Source organism: Benincasa hispida, chromosome 4, assembly GCF_027475165.1.
Source record: "Benincasa hispida cultivar pf3 chromosome 4, pf3_genome.v1.1, whole genome shotgun sequence".
NCBI classification, from domain to species: Eukaryota; Viridiplantae; Streptophyta; class Magnoliopsida; order Cucurbitales; family Cucurbitaceae; genus Benincasa; species Benincasa hispida.
The window spans coordinates 65,118,679-65,143,658 of record NC_143481.1 but is presented as its reverse complement, the minus strand read 5'-3'; the positions used below and the strand labels follow the sequence as shown (position 1 = coordinate 65,143,658).

The 24,980-nt window shown below is 36.4% G+C and overlaps 1 protein-coding gene across 4 annotated transcripts; it reads left to right on the top strand.

Annotated features, from left to right (window-relative positions):
- Positions 1 to 2,491: 2,491 nt before the first annotated feature.
- Positions 2,492 to 24,055, top strand: LOC120075496 (guanylyl cyclase 1). 4 transcript variants are annotated; one of them, XM_090313010.1, is made up of 11 exons: positions 2,675 to 2,738; positions 4,895 to 4,953; positions 5,282 to 5,567; positions 5,828 to 5,952; positions 13,690 to 13,801; positions 14,081 to 14,155; positions 21,489 to 21,577; positions 21,764 to 21,825; positions 21,947 to 22,019; positions 22,619 to 22,694; positions 23,261 to 23,545. In XM_090313010.1, the coding sequence occupies exons 3-11, from the start codon at positions 5,406 to 5,408 to the stop codon at positions 23,333 to 23,335; spliced, it is 849 nt and encodes a 282-aa protein (XP_090169136.1). In that variant the 5' UTR covers positions 2,675 to 2,738; positions 4,895 to 4,953; positions 5,282 to 5,405; the 3' UTR covers positions 23,336 to 23,545. The 4 variants fall into 4 exon arrangements, with proteins under 4 accessions (XP_038884871.2, XP_038884867.2, XP_090169136.1 ...); XM_039028943.2 differs by lacking the exons at positions 4,895 to 4,953; positions 23,261 to 23,545 and adding an exon at positions 23,547 to 24,055 and having other exon boundaries at positions 2,492 to 2,738; XM_039028939.2 differs by lacking the exon at positions 4,895 to 4,953 and having other exon boundaries at positions 2,492 to 2,738.
- The last annotated feature ends 925 nt before the right edge of the window (positions 24,056 to 24,980 follow it).

Here is a 24,980-nt window from a genome sequence, read left to right as displayed (position 1 = left end):
CAAAGTTTTGACTCATGTATTAGCAAGTTGAGTCTGATTGACATCTACGCCCTAACTTGAGGGGGAGTGTTAGAAATAAGAGGCTTTGTGATAGTTTATAGCCCTGGAAGTATTTTAGTATTTTACTTTACCGTAGGTTTATTTTCTGTTTTGTATTAGGGTTTGCTAGAGCCTATAAATATGGCTTCTCTTGTAACTTTCACTTTATGTTAAAATAATAAAAAGAGACTCTCTATCATAAATTTTTCTCGCTATTCTAAGGATTTCCACGTAAACTTAATGTTCTTTATTTTCTATTTTTTAACACATATGAAATCGTTTTGAAGAGTTCCATGAAGAAAAACGTTATAAGTACTTAATTGAAAGAGGCACCCCCCACAAATGAGAATCAAACCAATTCTAAATGGTTTAATCGAAGAACTGAAGGCATCTTCATGCCTCAATGTGAATCAAACTAATTGTAAGTGGTCTAATCACAGAACTCGTGGCAACTTTGTGCCTCATTGTGAATTAAACAAATTGTAAGCTAATCTTAGAACTGGAAGCGTCTTCTTTAGTTTATTGATAACATTATAGGAGCCATGAGGGGAAGGGAAACAGATCTCCAGATTTAGTTTGGAAGGAGAACAACAGTTCCAACATTCATTGTCTGCTGCCAGTGCCAGGTAAGTATAGTAACAACCTAAACATGAAGTCGTTGAGCAGTATGGAGAAAGAAGAACATTAAGCAAATTGTTTCGGTTGGATGCCAAATCAGGATGGGTATTAGAAGAGTAGTTGGTGCCTGATGGTTGAGCCTTGAGCACACTTCTCCAAACTTGAGAGAAGATGAGATTTTTCATTGATGAACTAAAAGATTGGAAGTGATACTAAACATCCAGCAACAAAATTTTCAGATCCATCCAAAAGTTTTAATAAGCTTTACAATGTGCTTATAACAAGGTTGAGGACTGGCTGTCCAAAAGATTGAGTTTTATATCCAAACGATTGAACAACCAAATTACAAGCTTTATTCAAATGATTGGGTTATACAGACATCCACGGTGAGTTGGTTTGCTGCAAAGCAAGTATTGTATCGAAGACTTGGGATAAGAAAATTGTATGCCTTCCTTGTTTGACAGAGGGTTACCATTGATTGTTCTTGTTCTTGTTCTTATTATTTCAAGGAGAACTAGTTCTTTTCTGTTAGGTAATACTAAAAGGAATGTGATGGGGCATCTACGTCCTCATTAATCACATTCAATCATTCAAATCATATCTTTCATTGTATAAGTTTATTATTATTATAATGAATATAATATTAATAACGGGTTATATGACTTTAAAACTCTACCCTATCGTGCTTATTTGAGTATAGTATAACTAAATTGGTTAAGGTGTTATATCTTCGATCAAAATACCAGAGGTTCAAATTCTTATATCTACGTATTGAATTCAAAATGAATTTACTACATTTATTTAAGCTTTGTTTGTTAATGTTTTCACATATATTTGAAATTTCTTTTCATATTTCAGTACCGTCTTTTTACCTTTCTTAAAGAAACATTTGAGTTTTTAATCAAATTTTAAAAATAAAAAACAAAATTTTGAAAACGTATAAATAGTGATTATAAGCTTAAATTTTATAAATAAAAAAAAAACAAATGATTATCAAATGAATCGAACAAGACTAAATGCAAGTTGAAGATCATGGCAATCTTATGATAAGGGGTGTTTGGGCAATAAGTTGGTTATTATAGTACTAGATTATAATAATTTGTGTTTGTGGTGTAGATTATTTTAGTTTGAGTTATAATAATTTTTTGAGATGTAAATTATTTTAGTTTGAGAATAAAATAGTAAATATTGTAGTAAAGAATTAAAAAAATAATGAATGTAAAATAGTAAAAACTATAGCAAATAGTAAATAAAGGGTTTTGAAATAGTGTGGAAGCTAATTGAGGACTTAAAATAGTATTTATTGTAGCAAGAGGTTATTATTATGGTCTTAGGATAGTTTTTGCCCCAAATACCCCTATAAATTTAAAATATAGAATTTGAGATCAAAGACTTAAAGCTATATTATTGTACTCATGAAGAGATACTCTGTGAGTGTCTGGACCAACCTATACGCACCTCAACTAATCTTATGGGACATGTCGCGTGATCCTACAAATGTCAACGAAATCTGCAGATTACTAAATCTTAGGTAAATGGTCACTATAAATTGAACCCACAATCTCTTAAACTTTTATTAATGTCAAACCCTCTATTTATCACTGATGATCTATGATAGTTTATGCCAAGAATATTTGCTAGTGAATGGAAATGAGGGTTTCACCTTCTGGAAACATTGACAATTGGTCAAATATGATTAAAACTTTACATTTTCTTTTCATATATAGACATATTTGTTGAGAAAGAGGTACATGAATTAAAAATTAACACGTGTTGAAATCTGAAAACCTAAAATTTCCATCATGAAATAGAAAACTAGGAAGATGTCGAGACTGAAATTAGGAAAATATTGGGCGATATCCCACAATTTTTGGACCCTCAAAACGACAAATCGCAAAGGGCTGGGCAGGGCAATGCCTATATTCTTGTTTCGACATGTCGTCCAGAATATCATAGAACGGTGGAAAATTTTCCACAGCAGTTGAAATACAAAGCCAAGTTGGCCAACGATAGTATATCCTTCTTCAACGATCTTCTGCGAATTCAATCGGCGGCTTTATATTTAGTTTCAGCCTAACAAGGTAATTATAGCTCGATTTCTGATCATCTTTAGCTTTTAAAGTTGGTGGATTTTGATTTGCACTAGTTTATCTTTCATTTATTTCATCCTCTCCGTTTTATACTTGTTCTTTAATCAATCTGTTTCTTTGTTTGCTTGTTCTTCAATATTTTACTTTCTCACCATTGTTTGAATCCTTTTGTTTACTTGACCTTTTGTGCTTGTTCCAATTTTCGTTGCCAAGGGTCGAAATAAATTCGCATCCATGTTTGCTTTCCTATTTTCAGGTTCATTTTGACAACCATTCGGTTTAATTTCCTAAGAATTAGTGTTTTTCAAGGATTTGTAGACGATGGATTGTTTGTAATTCTTGCTTTGGGATCTAGAATCTTGCAGCTGCTTGTTCTTGTTATGTATTTATCATTTAGTTTATTTTATATTATCCAACGCGAAGATTGTACTATTTCTGACTTGGAGGACGTAGAATAATGTTGTTAGTGTATTGGAAGGCTGAAGCTACACATATGATTGGTTTAAGCATATTCTCGTTTCTGAGTGTGATGAACATAAGCTTTCTCTTGCCTGAACTTATAGTCTATATTCTTTGATATTTCTGTTTGAATAATTCATGGTACTCGTTGATAAAAAAGTGAGCTCTCTTATTCGAGCTTATAGTTTATACCCTTTGTTTGAACTCTGCACGTGTAAGACCCACTTTCAGCCTCCTAGCATTTGAGAATAATAGGTATATTGGTGTTTAGATTTTGAAAATTTTTGGTGGAAGAAAAAGCTCAAAATAAGTGAAACTAAAGGAAATTGAAAATTCAGATCGGTGAAGCACCTTTTTGAACAAAACAAAAAGACATATATATGTGGTTTCCTCACACATGGTTGAAGCCACACACATATCCACTCTGTTTCAAGTCAAATCTGTACACTAGTAACTCCAAATCATATTATCCATAGCTGGTAGAGGTCAGAACTGTAGATTCATACTTGTTTGAACACAAATTAACAAAGATCCAAGCCTTTTGGTAAGTTTTATGAGGCAATGGATCACTAACTTCTTTTGAATTGGATTGAAGTGTTCTAGTTTAGCTTTAGCCCTAAAACCCCTATGAGTATGGTTTTGGATAAGATCGAACACATCTTAAAAACACATTTTGAAAAACATGTTGGGCATTGGAAAAGTTCTAGATAATGCCAGAAGTAGTTCAATTAAACTTTTACACAAGGATTCAACTCGGTAAAGCTATCTTGTGAGGAAAAGTTTGGAAGAATGGAATTTAGATGATTGTCACATGAGTTTTCCTACTTTTGTTAAATGTTGTTTATGAATGCCTTGATGGAGCTCAAGAAAATGTATGGGTCTCTGTATGTTTTAATTTTGGAGTTAGCTCAAGTAAAAAAACGAAAGAAAATAGAGAATTTTCAAATTGTTAGCATCAAATGAGCAAAGAAGGAAGTTTGGAGTAAAAGCAATTGTTTTTGGAGAAGAAGGGAAAAAAGAGTTGAAAACTTTTCTTAGAAACAAGGACCTTGTTAATTAGCAAGGGGCATAAGGGTGTTTGGATAAGGAGTTGGTTAGGATATTTGGTTATAAGTAGGAGTAGTAGGTGTGGAGGAAGGAAGGCGATTATTGAGTCAATTGAAGCTTGGGACAGATTTCAAGAGGTAGGGTGCAAGTACCTCGAATTACTTGTTTATATTGTAATTTCTCTAGACATTGCAATATAATTATCTTTAATGTTTTCATATATTTTCTTGTTATGGGGTATCCTAACATATTTATGTTGCATCAATGAGTTGAAATTTTTATTTTTTATGAATATTTTTTAAAGTTATTTCTTATTAATTCTCCACTCACGGGTCTTTTTAGCTCATTCGTTTCCAAAAATTTTCATCATGTAGCATTAGAGTTTCCAAAGAGCCTACTGGAGTCAATTTCTGCCACCAATTTTCATAGAATTCATACCATTTTATATTCATGTTAATGTAGATGCATCTTTCATATGTTTTGTAACTAAAGTGGCTAGCATCTTTTGACAACACGATATAATTTAAAATTTGATGACGAATGAAAATTGAAACATATATGCTTTTTCATTGGTAGATTTTACTATGCAAGTGATTTTTGAATTTCTTTAAGTGATTACTGATTAGTGTGTCACGAGACAGACTTGGTGGTACAGTTGAAGTTTGAACTTATTATTTGGGAGTGAATATCTTCTTTTCAGGTGTGTTTTATCTGATTTTTTTCAAAGTTTTTCCCATTAAAACTTCTAATGAATTTATAAAGCAAGTTCTTGTTAGCGACTTGTTTTTCCAAAATGTATTTAGTTTTTATAACATTGACAATAGATACCATAGTTTTATTGGGATCTATTGTCGGCATGCTACGTCCTAGGTTTGCTAAGGTAACCTAGGGAAGGGTGTGACGAGATGAAGTATGTCCTCAAGTTTGATGGACATGAGTTATCCTTACATAAATTATTAGTTCATGTCATTTGATAATATTCCTCATTACTATTCTGACTCCGTATCTTACTTTCTCTTTGTTTGAAGGTAGTCGAGCTCGGGATTCTGGAATTAGGTTGAATAACAAATAAAATTTGTAGATCTTATTCTAAGTGAATAAAGGAGCGTTTTTTCGTTATATGGTGACTGCTTGCAGCTGGATTGGTCTCTAATGTGGCCATTCTATCTTCTCTTCAACAAGATTCTCAAGCTTGAGGAACCCAGAGAATTGGGTGGAAATGACTCGAGTTTAGTAGAAGTGTACCCATCTGAGAGGTTTCTAAGTAAAATAAAATGTGATGCTCCAATTCTGCCCCGCTCCCAGTTGATTGAAGTAAGCTTGTTTGATTTTGTTTCTTGTATCCTAATATTTTAGGACCTTACTTGAAGAGGACCCACTCTATAAGTTGTACAACTGTGACCTTGAGTCCTAAGTATCCTAATATTTTAATTTTCACTAGGCCAATAATCAATGTAATGATTCTGGCATAGACTAAAAAGTCAATGTGTAGCTATGTGGCAGTAAACCTTTTTTTTTTTCCTTTCAAATTTATATTTGTTGAGTTTTTTTCACTCTTCTTTTTTTCTTGCCAGGTACCACACATAAACCAGCTACAACAATGGGATTGTGGCCTTGCTTGTGTTTTGATGGTTCTGAACACTCTTGGGATCAATGATTGCCATATTCAATCACTGGCAGATCTATGCGGCACAAGAAGGTCTGTTTTTTTTTTTTTAGTATGATGCCCTTTTTCATCACGAATATTTAACATTCTCTACAAAGCTATTTTTACCATCCATATACGTATATGTATGTATAAATGGAAGGGAGTTTGTATTCACAACAATGTCTTAGAGGAACATGAAATCCGCCTGCAAATTACAAGATTTCCAAAGAAGATCTCCCTCAAGTTTTGACATTTATAATACTTTCAAAATGATTTCACTTAAAATGTAATTCACAAGAGAGTAAGAGTAGATATTGTACTTTCATGTTGCGTCTTTTGTTTTCGAAGCCTTTCACATGATGAATATGTAGAATAAAACAAAAGCTTTCAGAAGAAAAAGAGGAGGGGAAAAAAAACTAGCATCCACCACATTATCAAGAGGTTCAGCCACAATCACGCCCATGTGAGAATTCAATATTAGTTGTTTAACGATCAAGTTTGCATGATGTAATCCAGAAAATAGATGAATAATATTGTGGAATATCTCTCATAGGATCAAAATATGAATTGAAAAAGCCAATGAGAGTCATCAATTTTACTTGGGATTCTCATCAAGTTGTATTTTGGTAAATTCTAGAATTGAAAAATCTTCAGAAATTAAAATTTTCTAGTGTGTAAGAATCTTGAAATATATTTTCTCAAGTATTGACGTCTGGCAGTGAGATTCTCTTAGATTTTCTGTCCACCTAAAGAGATGTGAAAAACATTTTGAAATTTTAGTTTTCATCAATCTATGAGCGTCAATGTTATGCTGCAATAGACCCTGGCAAAAAAAACTAAGTAAATGTAGCCCAGACTTCAGAGTTTCACTGACGATAGTTAAATAATAGAAATAGACATTCAGGTTAGAAATGTTGATACTGTTCACGAGATTTTTACATGTCATCATATTAGGTTTACCTTTTCCCCCCCTTCTTTTTCAGTTTTTTTAATCCAAGTTTTAAATGGCCTCTCCTTAATGGTCTTGTTACTTGCCATTCCTCTCCTCTCCGACCATAGTTGATATTTCAGCATACAACCAATAAACTAACTAACCACTGTTCTCTCAAAATTTAGTTATCATAACAGTAGAACCATTCACTCAACCTCCTTGAGCTCTAGGTCTTATCTTTCTCATATACACAAAACTAACTGTGGCCTTTATCCTGTCCATACCCTTTGTCCAAACCCTGTCTTCAAGGTGAAAAGTTGGGTACTGACTGCAAATAACCACAAAAAGGCTCCCACGAAGCATTCTGCAAAGACTGATGTTCCCTGAGGATTAAAACAATTAAAATTAAGGATGAGAAGAAGAACAGGGAAGGGTGAACTCCCAAGAATGGAAAAGTCTTGGTGGAAAATTAAGTTCTTATGAGAGTTAGGGGAGAATGGAGTCAGTGTCAGTGTCAACTGAGTTTCAAGGTGATGCTACTTTCCGGGCCCTGATTTCCTCTCGTTATTTTCCCATATGCTGAGTCATTGAAGCGATGTTATGCCCTCAAATTTGATGGTTGCATCTTCTTCCACTCTGGCTACTTCATATTTATGCATTTTCTGCCTTCTTGGCTTCCTTTTACGCACATGAAACCTTTTCTCCATGACTTTAAAAAACAGGTCAGTGTCTATGTTGTGGGAATTTTCTGTATCTCACTCTAATATCCGATTTTTTTTCATTTTCTCATAAAGTGATTTGAGGCAATCATCAATAGATTTTGTTTCTTTGTCACATTGGCATAATTTTGAAACTGATGCCCAAAATCAAAGTCAATAGAATTAGCAATTGGAAAACCATAAATGGGAACAGTTAAAAGATAGAAAATAGAGAACACTAAGTTTACGTGGAAAATCCTAGAACAGGGAGAAAAACCACAATAGAGAGTCTCTTTTTATTATTTTAACATGAAATGAAAGTCACAAGAGAAGTCATATTTATAGGCACTAGCAAGCCGAATACAAAAAAGGAAATAAACCTAGGGTAAAATAAAATACTAAAATACCCTCAGGACTATAAACTATCAACAAAACCCCTTATTTCTAACACTCCTTCTCAAGTTGGGACATAGATGTCAATCAGACTTAACTTGCTACATGAGTCAAAACTTTGCCTGAGTAACCCTTTGGTGAGGACATCAACAACTTGTTAGACTAGATGGAATATACCGAATACAGATACTTTCATTGTCCAATTTCTCTTTTATAAAGTGTCTATCAATCTCCAAATGTTTCGTTCTATCACGCTGTACAAATTATTGGCTATGCTTATAGCCGCTTGATTATCACAATAGACCTTCATAGGTAAAACACTGTCTTGGTGAAGATCAAACAAAACTTTCTTCAACCAAATTTCTTCACAGATTCCCAAACTCATAGCTCTGTATTAAGCTTCTGCAGTGCTTCTAGCAACTACACTTTGTTTCTTACTTCTCCAAGTAACTAGGTTACCACACACAAAAGTATAGTATCCAGAGGTAGACTTTCTGTCAATAACTGATCCTGTCCAATCAGAATCGGTATAAGCCTCAATACATTTCGTGTCACTTTTCCTGAACATCAGACATTTACTCTGAGAGTTTTTCAAATATCTCAGAATCCAATTCATAGCTTCCATGTGTTCTTCGTAGGGTGCCTGCATAAACTGATTAACAACATTGACAGTATAGGAAATATCTGGTCTAGTGTGAGATAAGTAAATCAGCTTTCCCACTAGACGCCGATACCTCTCTTTATCAATAGGAACTTTGTCAACAGAATCTCCCAGTTTCGCATTGAATTGAATAGGAGTGTCAACAAGTCTACATCCAGTCATATCTGTTTCTTTTAACAGGTCAAGAGTGTATTTATGTTGTGAGTCAGAGATCCTTTCCCTTGATCTTGCCACCTCCATTCCAAGGAAATACTTTAGATTTCCTAGTTCTTTGATCTCAAACTCGTCAACCATTTTCTTTTTTAGCCTGATGTTCTCAGCAATATCATCTCCTAACAAGACAATATCATCTACATACACAATCAGAACAACAATTTTCCCAGATACTGATCTTTTTGTAAACAACGTGTGATTAGAGTGTCCCTGAGTGAAACTTTGGGACTTAACAAAGGTAGTAAACCTATTGAACCACGCTCTCAGGGACTGTTTCAAACCATACAAAGACTTCCTGAGTTTACAAAGCTGATGATCAAACTGAGCTCAAAACCTGGGGGAGGGCTTATATAAACCTCGTCTTCTAATCACCATTCAGAAATGCATTTTTTACATCAAATTGATGGAGAGGCCAGACTTTATTAACTGCAACAGAAAGAAGGACCCGAATCGTGTTAACTTCGCTACAGAAGAGAAAGTCTCAGAATAATCTATTCCATAAGTTTGAGTAAACTCTTTTGCTACAAATCTGGCCTTGTACCTGTCTAGAGTTCCATCTGATTTATACTTCAAAGTGAACACCCACTTGCACACAACTGTTTTACGCCCTTTAGGAAGAGCTACAAGGTCCCACGTATTATTCTCTTCAAGAGCCCTCATTTCTTCCATGATGACAATCTTCCACTCAGGAATTTTCATAGCCATATGTATATTTTTTGGTATTGTTGCTGTATCAAGGCTGGCAGTGAAGGCCCTGAACTCAAAAGATAGATTACTGTAAGACAGAAAGCTATGCATGGGGTACTTGATGTAGGACCTAGTGTCTTTTCTTAATGCAATGGGCATGTCGATAGATATCATAATCCCCTGGTTTGTCTGAATCCTCATCTGTAATGGGATTTTGATTACATTTTTCAGCCTAAGGAAGAGTCTCACTCTCATGTGTTTATGTCGAAGTTTTATCACTGCTTGCAACCCTGTTATTCTCTAGAACTAACATATCAGTCTTGTCATTCTCAGCCAAATCAACAATACTCGACACACAAGTTAGTATTATTAGGGCTTGTAGTACCTTGAGCTTGTGTTGGTTCAGATTCATGGACCGGAGCCAGCGGAGCAGTAGGGGACACCATTTCCTTTATGAGATTCTTTCTGTAGTAAGTTATCCAAGGGACTTGTTTAGTGGGTAGAACGGTATCATGGGCACTCAGGATGGGTTCAAGAAGGTCAATAGGGGTTGAAGATGTGGGGACTAGTTAGTCTCTTCACTAGTACTCTCCCTCTAAAGATGACTAACGGGGAAGAAAGGTTTATCCTCAAGGAATGTTACATCCATAGAGATGAAGTATTTTCGGGAAGAAGGGTGGAAACATTTATAACCTCGCTGATGAGGGGGATACCCAACGAAGACACATTTTTTAGCACGAGGGGCAAACTTAGTTTGGTTAGGGCCATGACTATGAACAAAGGCAGTGCACCCAAAAACTCGGAGAGGGATATCAGGAATAAGCCACGTGGTAGGGTATGACTCCTTGAGGCATTCAAGAGGGGTTTGGAGTTGGAGGACACGAGAAGACATTCGATTAATAAGATGAGCTGCAGTCAGAACTACATCCCCTCATAATAAGATGGAAGTGAAGTAGACAACATGAGAGACGTGCAACCTTGAGGAGGTGACAATTTTTCTTTTCAGCCACCCCATTCTGTTGAGGGGTTTAAGTACATTAGCTTTGGTGAACAATGCCTTTAGAGGACAGAAAATCACGAAGGGTATGATTAAGGAACTCACGACCATTATCATTACAAAGAACAATAATTTTTGTGTTGAACTGAGTCTCAACAATAGTGTAAAATTGTTGAAATATCGATGAAACCTCAGATTTATCAGTGAAGAGAAAAACTCGTGTAAGATAGGTATGATCATCAATAAAGGTCACAAACCAACGTTTCCCCGAAGAGGTGGTAATACTCGAGGGACCCCAAACATCACTATGAATAAGGGTGAAGGGCTGAGAAGGTTTGTAAGGTTGAGACGGAAAGGTGACCCTATGTTGTTTTGCACGAATGCACACATCACAAGACAGAGAAGAGACATCAACTTTATTGAATAAATGAGGAAATAAATATTTCATATATTGAAATTTTGGGTGACAAAGACGAAAATGCCATAACATACAATCTTTTTCTGAAGTTGAAAAATAAGAAGACAACAAACTAGTCCTATAACAGTTCTTAGAGGAAGCATCATCATCAAGGAAATAGAGTCCCCTATCGTGTCAGGTAGTGCCAATCGTCTTCCCCAAGCTCAAGTCCTGAAAGAAAACATTATCTAGTGAGAAGGCAACTTGGCAATTTAGATCTCTAGTTATCTTACTGTTAAATAGTAAATTGTAAGATATTTTGGGTACATGCAACACATTCTGTAAAGTTAAACCATTACAAGGAGAAATATGACCCTTGTCCGCAATAGGAGAAAGGATCCATCTGCAATCCGAATCTTTTCATTTCCAGCACTCGGAAGATATGATAAGAAATCATCGGAAGATCCAGTCAAATGATTTGTAGCTCCTGAATCAAGTATCCATAGTGTCTTACCATTTATACCAAGGAGACTTAAGGATTGAGAGGTACCTGATTGAGCAACGACCCTAAGAGAAAAGACACCAAGGTCACTTTGGCAATGCACTTGAGGTTGTGATTGGGAGGCACTCGTAGATTCACTCATAAGAGCCTGACCAAGATTGGACTTGTCATTTGGATGACGTCTTTTGCCATTCAGTGGTCTACCATGTAACTTCCAACACCGATCTTTCGTATGCCAGGGTTTCTTGCAATGTTTACACACCGTGGTCTGTTTCCCATTTTTGCTTGTCACTATCAGAACCAAATAATTTCGCATTGAAAAGCAACAGAATCAGCAATAGATACAGTCGTGATGTTCATAGCAGTAACTCTGTTTTCCTCTAGACAAATCTCATAGTACACTAACATAAGAGAAGGTATAGGCCTCTGTCCCAATATACGGCTCGCATTACATCGAACTTGGAGTTCAGACCAACTAGGAAATCATAAATATGATCGGCTTCCTCAATCTTGGAATACTGGACACCTCCACAAGGACAATCCCAGATAATTTCACGACATAAGTCCATCTCCTGCCAAATTAGGGACAATTTGTTAAAGTATGAAATGGCATCCATCATCCTCTGTTTGCACTCGTGAACCTGTTTACGCAGATTGTAAAGACGAGATACATTCTGCCTCTTAGAATATAATTTCTGAACTGCATCCTAGTTATCTTGAGCAATCGCAGCATACAACAACGGTTTCTCTATCTGAGGTTCCATACTATTGATCAGTAGTGATCGAAGTAGGGAGTCTTCTCCTTTCCAAATGCGCTCCTGAGGATCCCCTAGCCTAGGTCTTGGTATCTCACCAATTAGATACCCAAACTTGTGACGCCCCTCAAGAGCCATTTTAATGGACTAAGATCAGGAGAAATAATTCTGATCATTCAACTTTTCTCCTGCAATTAACCCTGAGGAATTTCCCATTGATCCAGACGAATAGTTTGTAGTAGTTAAAGCAGGGAAAGAGGTTACCTGATTCTCTGGATACATCGGGAAACTGGAAGAAATGTCAAAATTCACCATACTAGAATTTAAGTTTGTGGAAGCACCTAGGGCTGCCCCAAGAGTAGCGATTTGTTGCTGAAAACTTGCCTGAAGATTAGCCAACTGTTGTTGAACCATTACCAAAGATAAACCAATCGAACCTTGATGTTCATAACTAGGCGGCGCATGATGAGGAAGGCCCGACGGCTGTAGGTAGGTTGTTTGTGGCTGGAAGGGAAAGGAGCCAGGGATTCCCGACGGTTGTGAGGGGCTTGTTGCCAAACCAGGGGATTTACCTCTATGGTAGGCAGATGACTCACCGATCTCGGCTTAAGTTGTATGTTTCGGCTATCGGTAGCAAGGTTGGAGGGGTAGACAACAGCAACACTTGGTAACAAGGGAGGAACGTCGGCTGCATTGTGAAAAAGGGCGGCAACGGCGCTAGGGTTTCCATCAAAGGGTTGCGGCAGCGCTAGAGTTGGACAGATATGCGAGGACTGAAGATACCGATCAACAGCGGCTTGGACGACATTAGCAGTGGCAGTGTCGGTGGTTGGAGGCCCTATCGGCAACTGTGGCGGAAGCGGTGCTGGTGCAGAACTAAGGTTATCTTGCACCGGTTGGTTTTCACTGATGGCGACTAGGGTTTCATCACCACACTCGGATGCCATGTTAAAAGATAGAAAATAGAGAACACTAAGTTTACATGGAAAACCCTAAAACAAGGAGAAAAAACCACGATAGAGAGTCTCTTTTTATTATTTTAACACGAATTGAAAGTTACAAGAGAAGCCATATTTATAGGCTCTAGTAAGCTCTAATACAAGAAAGGAAATAAACCTAAGGTAAAGTAAAATACTAAAATACCCTCGGTACTATAAACTATCAATAAAACCCCTTGTTTCTAACCCAAACTTACAGAGAAGTTTATTGAGTTCCAAGCTTTCAAGAGGTTTTCACTCTCTTTCAAAGTTTAATTTTCTGTAATCCATCCCGGCTTTCTTTCCCTTTCCCTCTCCCTCTCTCAACCAGTCAATAAACTACCTCCCTCTCTTTTCGCCAACTGCCGTTTCCAGATAACCATTCACCTCCTTAACTGTTCCTCAGTATAGGAAACAGGGAGCTTTAGTTTCTAGAATAAAAATCAATGAGATTACTAGCTGAAGCGTTCTTGACTTTTATGGATCAGTTTTTACTCCTTTTGATAGTAAAAATTGCACTTTTTCAGTATACAAACGTGGGAGCTGATAATTTCTGGTTGTAACTTTTTTTGGGCAGCATATGGACTGTCGATCTGGCATATTTGTTGCTGAGATTTTCAGTCAGTTTCTCCTACTTCACAGTGACCTTTGGTGCGGACCCTAATTATTCTGTTGAATCATTTTACAAGGTATTTTTTTCCCCTGTTGGTTTCGAGCACAGAAATTATTCGACTGGTTATTATTCCATTTACCATTGTACCTGTCCATAAGATTTTTGGTTTGTCACGTGTGTAATTGGCTATGGAAGTCGCACAAGGTTTGAATTAAAAGCCAGTTCTAATGAAAAAGCCTCATATTTTCATTGGGTGAAAATTAAAAATTTTTAAAATTACATTTTGTTAGGCAACGATGTTTTAGCACGGCCCTCTCTTTCCTGCTGCAGTGCTTCTGAACACAGTTTTCTGCAGGAGGAACTAGCGAATGATCTTGTACGAGTTGATAGGCTATTTCAAAAGGCACTGGAAGCCGGAATCAAAATTGAGGTGTAGTCACTCACCACATCCAATTATTTCTTTCTGGAAGATTAATACATATCTATATATTACATTTTTTTTTATCGTTATGAAAATATTTAAAGTATATATTCTGTATGTTGTATTCATTTTATGTTAAGCCAAGATTATTATACACTTTTGGTCTATAAGATTCGAACTTAGTTTATTTGGTCGTTGGGCTTTAAAAACAAACATTTTTTTTTTAAAATTTTGGGCCTAGAGATTTGAATTTAATTTCTATTTGGTTATTGAGTTTCAAATGCGACATATTTGGTATAGTTTGAATTGATTTTTAGTTGGTCCTTGGTTTCCGTTTGAGAAAGATATTGATTATCACTCAGGAATATGTTGCGGTGCCTTTCAAAGCTTCCAAAATAGGGAAATAAATGATCAGTTTGTTGCTAAGAAATACTCATTCTTTTTCTAGTTGACCCTTCGTGGCTCGTCTGAAGAATAAGACATGGATTACTCACTGTGGCTTTAGTTGTGTTCAAAATTTATGGTTGAGAAAGTGATAGAATCTTTGGATATTTTTTTGTGTTACTCCCAACCAGATGTCAAGAATGTTAGACGTCATGTTTTGTTATATTGAAAATGCCTGACGGAAGTTGTATATTAAAATAATCCACCAAAACTCCAAATTTGTGTGTCATAAATAAATCTAGGAAAAAGTACATTTTTTGTCTTTAGGATTTGAACATGGTTTCTATTTGATCCTTGAGTTTTTAAAACTAACATTTTTGGTCCTTGAGATTTGAATTTAGTCTCTAATGAGTCCTTGTGGTTTCAAAGTTGAAACATTTGGTCTTGATATTTTAATTTGATTTCTAACTGGTATGGTTGAAATTGGTTAGTGAGAAGAGTTGACCATTAGTCATCCAACTCATTTAAAAATACACATCGGCAAACTAGCAAAGTCTTGTCAACGTATATTGTTTGTCACATCATCATTTTGTTAGGTTATCTATCAGTCAACTCAACTCAAAGACTAATTCGTCACCGATTTTTAAACTTTAGGGACCAACTAAAACTTATGAAACCAACTCAATCACCCTTTTTGTAAATGGCTTCTTCATTTGAATATAATTTCTATTACCTAAAAAAAAAATCTTTAGGGGCAAATTAGATATTAAACTCAAACATTGAGGGCCATTCATGTAATTTTTTAAACCTCAAGGACTAAATAGAACTAAATCCAGATTGAAGACCAGAACGGTCAGTTCTGAAAACTTAGGGAAAAAAATAAAAATAAGTTCAAATCCGGGAGCCAAAAGTGTAGTTACTTATAAATCTAACCGAAGCTAATTAGTTAGGGAAAATAGAACAAAATGGAAGATTTTCATTTAAGCTCTTGACGACATGAAAGATGCTAAAGAAAACCCATGGCACATCATAAGGGCAAACGGCGATGGATGCTTTCAAAGAGATGGCTATCTTGGATTCTTGGTCATTTGGTATCTCTACCTTATTAATCAAAATTGTGAACATAACATGGATGCATGTTTTTATTCTTTTAAATTTTACTAGAAGAATTGGGGACTTATAGTTCGAAGGAATATGTTAGGAATCTACCCCCTATGCTCAATAAAATCCAACAATACAACAACCCCAGAAGTAACCAGCAAAACAGAGCAACAATTTATGTCACAAGATCTATTTATCAGAGAATAATCAAAAGCTTACACTGAAAACAAAGAGCATAACAATAGAATAAAAGTAGGACAATAATAAGAGCAGAAGAACTAGCCAATTCGAGAGGGCTAGAAATCTCTCCTTCAAAAGCTGCCGTAGCTTTTCCCAAAATGTTCCGTCCTTTCCTTCAACCTCCCTCCGTTCTGTTTATAGCCTAGCTTAGACCACCCCCCCCAACCATCTCTTTCCTCACGGTTATTTCCTCCTCCCACAATCTTTGGTGTAATTCCTCTTCTACCCTTCCTCTTATAGGCGTATATGATTGGAGGCTTAACAATACCGCCCTCCTCGAAACGCACCTTGTCCTCAAGGTGGAGCTAAGGAAACTGTTCCTTCATCAAGTACACCAACTCCCATGTCGCTTCACTCTCTAGCAATCCTTTCCATTTCACCAATCATTCATTTGCAGCCAATTCCCTGTTCCAACGTATTCCCAGAATGAATTCAGGAACCACCTGCAAGTCCCCCTCTTCAGTTAATGTTGGGGGATTTTGTTTCACTTTGATTTGCTCAAACTGGGATATATGGAATACGTTGTGTATATTTGCCTCAGGTGGTAATTCTAGCTTGTATGCCACCTCTCCAATCCGTTCCAACACACGATAAGGACCATAGAATGTTGGGGCTAATTTTTCACATCATTTCCTTGCTAAAGAGCGTTGCCGATAAGGCCGGAGTTTCAAAAACACTTCATCTCCCACTTCAAATTGTAATTCTCTCCTATTCAAATCAGCTTGCTTCTTCATTCAGTTCCTTGCTACCACTAGGTGTTCTTTCAGGGCATTCAAAGCCGTATCCCTTGCCATCAGTTGTTGCTCCACCAAATCATTTGAAGCCTTGTTCTCCCCGTATGATACTAATGGTGGGGGTTTTCTTCCAAACACTACTTGATATGGAGTGGATTTAATTGAAGAATGGAAAGTGGTGTTGTACCAAAGTTCAGCCCAAGGAATCCACTTACTCCATTTCGATGGTTGCGCATTACAAAAACACCTCAAATAGATCTCTAAACATCGATTTACTCTTTCATTTTGTCCATCCATTTGAGGGTGGAATGTTGTGCTCCTTTTTAGTATTGTCCCCATCATGAAAAACAATTCCTTCCAAAAATTACTAAGATCTTATTGCGATCAGTCACTATTGACTTTGGAACTCCATGATGACGCACAACCTCTTGTATAAAGACTTTTGCTACTTGCTTGGCTGAAAAATGATGTTTTAACCGAGCAAAATGTGCATATTTACTCAATCTGTAAACGACTACCATAATTGCATTGTACCCTTCGGACTTAGGCAATCCCTCCACGAAATCCATAGTGAGGTCATCCCAAATTTGGTAGACCCGCTGACTTGAGAGCTTCCGTCTTGTTCCTTTGGCAAGTCTCACATTGCTCAACATATCACTTGATGTCTGACTTCATCCCTTGCCAAAATAGTTTACCAGACATTCTCTTGTAGGTTCGTAGAAAGCCTGAATGTCCACCCAAGACTGAGTTGTGGAAAATGTGCAAGAGTGAAGGTATTAAGATGGAGTTTTTAGAAAGGACTAACCTCCCTTTATACAATAACTTCCCACCAAAAAGTTTACTTTTAGTTCAAAACGATCAATATGTAGAATCAGAACAAGTGATTGCCGAGATTCGCGCGGGAACACATTCTGGGAAAATAAAACTTCCATCGAAGAGAAGCAAATGAAAGGCTTTCATAAAAATTCTCGTAGAATCGATTGGCAAGAGGTCAACGATTAGTTTCGTCTTTCATTTCGTTTCCTTTTCGTTTGTTTCGAGAAATAGAAAGACATTACGATCCCCTGTGGAAAAAAAATTATTTGCTGAGACGGAAATAAAGATATCAAATCCCTACCAAGATAACTGGAAGTTCCAACCAATATATATAGGGTAGGGGGCGGTTGTAGTCAAGTGGATCAAGGCAGTGGATTGTGAATCCACCATGCGCGGGTTCAATTCCCGTCGTTCGCCCATGAATCCATTGGTAGCTAGGCTTACACTCCGAATCCTCTTGCAATTTAGCTATAATTTCTTGTAAGTCATCATCTTCCTTCACTTCCTTCAGTACTACGTCTACGTCCAATAAGGCTAGAGTCGTTAATACCAACAGCTCTTCAGTCGGGGGCAGCCGTGACAATGCATCAGCAGCCTTATTCATGAGACCTGGCTGATACAAGATCTCGAAATCATATCCCATTAGCTTCGTTAACCATCTCTGGAATTGGGGTTTACCTCTCTTTATTCTATCAAGAACTTCAATGCTTTTTTATCTAACACTTGTGAATTTGTTGCCCAATAAATAGTGTCTCCATTTTTGTACTGCCAACACCACTGCTATCAATTCTCGTTCATAAATCGATTTCTCTTGGGCTCGATGAGATAACTTCTAACTAAAATAAGTAAATAGGTTTCGCATTATGAGTCAGCACAACTCCAAATCCCATCCCAGACGCTTCTATCTCGGTTAAAAATGGGAGTGAGAAATCTGGTTAGGCTAGTACTGGGATAGTGGACATGGCTTGCTTCAATTCTTCGAAGGTGGGATTGGCTTGTTCATTCCAATGGAATGCGTTTTCCCGAAGTAATTGAGTTAGAGGGGCGGCAATTTGTCCCTATTTCTACACAAACCTCCTATAGTACCTGGTGAGACCAAGGAACCCTCACAATTCTGTTACATTCTTAGGACGTGGCCATTGCACCATAGCTTTTACTTTCTCTCCATCAGCCTCTACTCCCTCCTGTGAGACCCAATGACCCAAATATTGGATTCGAGTTTGACAAAATATGCACTTCTTTCCATTTCCAAAGAGTTTGTGATCCCTTAAAATGTTGAAGACCACTGCCAAATGTGTTTCATGGGTAGTGATATCTGGGCTGTAAATCAAGAAGTCATCGAAGAAAACCAAGATAAACCTCCTGAGAAAGGGTCCGAAAATTTGATTCTTTAATGACTGAAATCTCGCCGGAGCATGAGTCCAAACGGCATTACCAGAAATTCGTAATGCCTTTCATGAGTCCAAAATGCTGTTTTCTCCACATCATTTTCTTTCACCCTGATTTCGTGATATCTGGATCTTAAATCCAATTTCGAGTATACTGCTGATCCATGGAGCTCATCGAGTAACTCTTCAATAACAGGGATTGGGAATTTATCAGCAATTGTAATCTGGTTCAATTTTCTGTAATTGACACAAAATCCCCACCCTCCGTCTTTCTTCTTAACCAACTGAACCGGGCTTGAGTATAGGCTTCGACTTGGTCTTCTAATCCCAATTTCTCAATTTCCTCCTTCTGGTGATGTCTGTATTTGTACCATCTAACGTTCACTGGCGATTGCCCTTCCTTAGTGATAATTTGATGATCGATTTCACGCTTGGGTGGTAGTTCTGTAGGGGCTTTGAACACATCTTCGCTTTGCTCCAACAAAGATTGAATCATTACCGACAAGCTCTCCTCCTCTAGCTTACTGTCTTTCTTTTCCAAGTCGCTGTTATTAGTTATTTCCACATTCTGGAATTCGATTAAGAACCCCAGATCTTCCTCCTCCCAGACTTTCACTAAGGCATTCAATGAGATTTCTGACCGTGTAAGGGACGGGTCTCCTTTCAAAGTCACCACTCGATTTCCTTCGGCAAAGATCATTGTCAGTGTTCACCAATGAACACCCATAAATCCCGTCGTAAACAGCCATTGCATCCCTAAAACCACAACCATTTTTCTTAGGCCTATTGGGAGGAAATCAACATGGATGACTAACCCTTGAAGTTGCAAGGTTATTGATTTACAAATTCCCTTTCTTCTGATCGCATCTCCGTTCCCAATCACCACTCCATACTTCATCGTTGGTGTTACAGGAAGCTTCATTTCATCAATTAAATTTTGATGAATGAAGTTATGGGTTGCCCCACAATCAATTAGGACAATCACCTCTCTGCCTCCCACTGTCCCCTTGAGTTTCATGGTCCCCTATTTGGAAAATCCCATCATCACGCGTAAAGAAATATCGACATCTTCGATTACTTCTGCTGAATTTAATTCAGGTACTGCTTCGGTTTCTTCAACTTCCCTAGTATCCTCTAAGTCATCCTCGTTCGTGATGAATAACATCAGTTCTCAATTTTCCCTGATTTTGCAACGACATTTGTGTGAGTATTTTTCGTTACACCAAAAACATAATCCCTTCTCCAGCCTTTCTCTATACTTAGTATCGGACAGTCGTTTAACCGGCGCATCCTTCTTCACCGTGTTTCCCTTGATGGGAATAGTCACTTGCCTGATCATTCCCGCCTTTGTTCCTTTAGGATTAGGTTTGTTCACCATGTTATTTCCCTTCCCAGCTCCTTGGGCCTCCTTTTTATCCGACCTATTAATCCCCAACTCAGTAAGGGTCGGTTTAAGCGCTAGATTCCTATCGTTAATTAGTTGGGCTTCTCACATATTAGCGTCCAGGCCCACCAGATGTCGGCTAATAACTTCAACCCGAATCGCAGTTCTAATCCGTTCAAAAACCGCGTCCACGAGCACATTTTCCGCCACCGGCAACGGAGCAGAGTAAGTCACAAATTTCTTCACATAATCAGCATAACTCTCCTCCTAATTGATCCTAAGTAGTTGAGCTTCGAGGCTTCCTTCAACTGTGGGACGATAATGTTCAGAAATTCTTCGTTTCAATTCTTCCTACGATTCTATTGCCTTTCGATTTTGGCCCCATCCGAAGCAATCTACTTCGTTCAGCGCAAAACTCACCACTGCTACTTTCACCTTCTCGACGTCACTAAGTTCATGGATCTCAAAATAATGTTTGGCACGATAAACCCATGATTCCGGATTCTCAGCATTGAGGATAGGCATTTCCAACCTCTTTTGTCAACTTCCCCGATCCCCTAATTTTGATTGGACTCCACTTCCTCCACTTTTCCCTTTTTCCTGGTACGACTCTTTTGCCACTCCTGAATCTTCATTCCTCTTTGTCAAGTTATCCCTCAGTTCCTCTGATAATATCTCACACTTTTGCAGAGGCCCAGGATCAGATCTTTCATCCCTGCGAGCTCCTTCTCTGTAGCTTCCATTCTCTCTTCGATTTGCTTCTGTGCCATTTGTCTTGTTTGCCCCAAGTTTGGTTAATGGCTCTGATACCAATTTGTTAGGAATCTACCCCCTGTGCTCAGTAAAATCGAACAATACAACAACCCCATAAATAACCAGCAAAACAGAGCAACAATCTCTGTCACAAGATCTATTAATATCAGAGAATAATCAAAAGCTTATACTCAAAACAAAGAGCATAACAATGGAATAAAAGGAGGACAATAATGAGAGCAAAAGAACTAGCCAATTCGAGAGGGCTAGAAATCTCTCCTTCAAAAGCTGTTGTAGCTTTTCCAAAAATGTTCTGTCCCTTCCCTCAGCCTCCCTCCATTCTGTTTATGGCCTAGCTTAGCCGCCCCCCCAGGTATCATCTCTTTCCTCACGGTTATTTCCTCCATTCTGTGTATGATTGGAGGCTTAACAGAATACTTTTAAAATACCTATACACAGTGTAGATTATTGTCATTTTATCTAATCTCAAATAGGAAGCTTATTGTCTTTTGATATTAAGTTAATGATCCTTGAATATACAGTGCAGATCTATCAGCAAAGAAGATATTTCTCTCTTAATGTTATCTGGGATATATGTTGCTATTGTGTTAGTTGATCAGCATAGATTGAGGTATATTACATTTTTAATGTTTAGAGTTCCTCACTGTTTTTTCTTGTAGTAACTACTTTATTGGCATTCTTGTAGCAACCATATTAATCCAAATATGATCGTCACCTTTTCACCACAAATTGCCTCTTCTTAGTTTTAGTTCTAAAATACTTATAAAACTAACTCTTTGGGATATTTGTGTCACAGTGGGTCTTGGCTGGAGGACGTACTCGTGTCAGGCATCTGTGACGGCAACTCTAGCTATACTGGTTAGTGTGGCTACGTTCTCACTAGATACACTGCTTACATAGGCTTGTGATGTATTACTCTCTCTGGACCTTATATTTTAGTTCGAATTATTTAGTCATTACCAATGAACGTGTTCTTCAGGTCACTATATTGTAGTATGTGGCTATGATGCTGATGCGGATGAATTTGAAATCAGAGATCCTGCAAGCACTAGGTTCTATCTTCCCCTTAGTTTATATTAAATCTCTTCATTCTATTAAAATAATCTCTGGCATGTTTTATTCTAGATTTAAATAGGATGAGTAGATTACATTGCTGCTAGGTTCAGATGATGGTACATTACCAGTACAGTCTATACGGTTTTAATTATTTGAATTCTAAATAATTGAATAATACATAGGTTGGTCCACGGTAATCATGTAAGGCCAATTTACCGATGCAAACTAACCTCGATACGTCCTTTATAGAAACCCAGATATGTGCTCTTTAGATTAATTAAGATGATAGTCAAGATCAGAATAGCATATTGATAGCAATAAAGTTCTCAAGGTTTTATGGCAATCAAAACTAAAACTACTATTTTTAACAAGATATTGTGTTTTTAAGACAATTCACAGATTTCTTTTGTATTTGCAGTCTGTTCATGATTATTACAAATTAGGGTATCCTTTTTAATGGTTTTAATATGTCCTTAATAGGTTTCATGTGAAAAAAGAGATTGTATTCTTAAGACTTTGATCTGATTTATAGGTATTGATAAATGACTTTAGCTAGTTATAAAAAATTAGAAGCTAATTCAACAAAGTTTTGCAGAAAGCATGTGAGGATCTCTTCAAACTGTCTAGATGATGCACGCAAATGCTTCGGTACTGATGAAGATATCTTATTGGTACTTTTTTAACTAACTTCATCTTGTGATCTGTTCCATGGCAATTTGAAAATAGAAAATAACACGCTCAGTTCTATCTTTTTCTTAGTCTGTTTTGCTTTGTCTTTTGACTTTTTGGGGGAAATACTTTCGACAGCTTTGCTTGTCCATCTCAGCTTATTGTGACTTCATTCAATGCTAAGCATATAATGAGATTTAGTGAATACTCACTAAACAATGGTAAACATGGCCTGATAAATTGTCTAAACTTTGAGAATGAAAATTGAAGAATCTGAAATCAGCCACGTATTATTCACAATGGATTAGGGAGACCAAAACAACTATAATCCATACCAGTTTGATTACTTAGTCAAGCCAAGTTTAAACTTTAAAAAAATAGTTTTTAAAAACTTATTTTGGTTTTTAGAATTTCGCTTCGAATTCAAATGTTTCATAAGGAATTATGAAAAACATTATAAAAAAAACTGTGAGAAAACAAATGTAATTTTTGAAAGTCAAATAGTTATCAAATAGGGTTCAAAGTCATATATGATTATATTTTCTTTTGGATTTGATTGTGTGCATAGGTATCTTTGGAGAAGAGTAGGAAGCAAAGGACCGAATCACCTCATCATTCTCCAAATGTCAACATCAACTGCTGAATATATATCTCTGTTTGATTGAAATGTTATTAATACTTAGGAGAGTATTAAAACTCCATATTATGTTCTTCACTGTATAGTTCATTGATATCTTTTCTTCCATTTTATGTATAGTGATTACGTATCCATATTTGTATCAACATCAACTGCTGGGTATGGTGATTGTAAAAAATGGGATCCTGTTTTTTAATCATACTATAATTCTCTTCAGGGTGTGTTCCATCAGTTCAAAGAAGACAATGCCCTGCTGTCCACTTCATGATTTCATGTTATAAGGTATGAGTTATGTCTCTCAATGCTCATTCTTTTTGCAGTACCACATAAATCTCCCACTTTAGACCGCCCTCATGCCATCTTCCTCCATTATTCTATGGCTAATTTACACAAAACTAAATAATAATAACAAAGCTTTGTAAATATGTTTAGAAACTATAATGTGTTATATAGATAGAAATGTAGAAGGATGACAAAAATATAGTGATCATGACCTTGATAAAGGGTTAAAAGATCATAGGTTCAATTCATAATTAGTCTACCTATCTAGGATTTAATATCCTACGAGTTTCTTGACACTTAAATGTTGTAGGGTTGGGTGGATTATTCTGTAAGATTACTCAAAGTGTGTTTAAAGTTAGTTCAGACACTCACGAACATAAAAAAAAATCAGTAATATTTTAATATATATAATCAATCATATAAATGTTAATAATTATGTTCCTAGTTTTAGTGTGACTACTATTATAGAAGTGATTCTTGAATTGAAGCAAATGTAAAATTAGAAATCGAGCCTAATTCTAGTATATGGTACCACCCGTCATGAAGATGATTTCTAATAAGAAAATAAGGCAATAGAGGCCAGTTTTACGATTTGATTGAAACAATTTAAAGGTAAGACGTTAATTTCCATAAAATTGGTAAACAAATCACGTTGATTTACAGAGAAAAACTTTGCTTTCCACTGTAGGTTAACATATCTTTAGTTAATGATTATTGGTTCAGTTTGTAAGGACATACACTGATTGGTACTAAAAGCATTTAGAGCCGGGTTTTTTAATTTTTTATCTTTTTATTTTATTTTATTTTTATTATTATTATTATTATTTAGAATGAATGTTGCTGGAAATTTTTTTAGATGTCTGAAATCGTAGAAACTAAAAAAATATAGATGTTTGGTATCTTTAAATTTTAGAAAAAGTGTAAGGATGCTTGAGAATATCTAGATAATCATATTTGTTTTTGTATGATTTTTTAATGAGAATGTTATGAAATGATAGATTATTCCCACATGAAAATTTATATATTAATTTAATATAAGTAAATTTATAGGACAGTGTCTTTAATTTATATATTAATTATTTTCTCAAGAAAAAATATATATATTAATTTAGATGCTTGGGCAATTAACATTACCCCAAAACGTTGGTTCCATTGAAATCTTGGATTTCCATGGAAGGTAAAAATTGAAAACGTTTATTAAATAAATAAATAGATCTAGGTACCGAGGAGAAGGTTTTCTTTTAAACTATATTTTTACCACTGTATTTTAACTAGTGTCACAACTTTTTCCCGTAATTTTTATAACACTTTAATCGCATCCTTCCCTATCTAGAAACACAATGGCTAATTAACCAAATTTCACTAACAA

Excerpts from the sequence above, each read along its gene's own strand:
- LOC120075496 (XM_039028939.2), top strand. The coding sequence starts at position 5,406 with ATGTGGCCATTCTATCTTCTCTTCAACAAGATTCTCAAGCTTGAGGAA. Across the intron at positions 21,578-21,763 it reads GTTGATCAGCATAGATTGAG|TGGGTCTTGGCTGGAGGACG; the intron begins GTATATTACATT and ends TTTGTGTCACAG. Across the intron at positions 22,695-23,260 it reads CTGATGAAGATATCTTATTG|GTATCTTTGGAGAAGAGTAG; the intron begins GTACTTTTTTAA and ends TTGTGTGCATAG.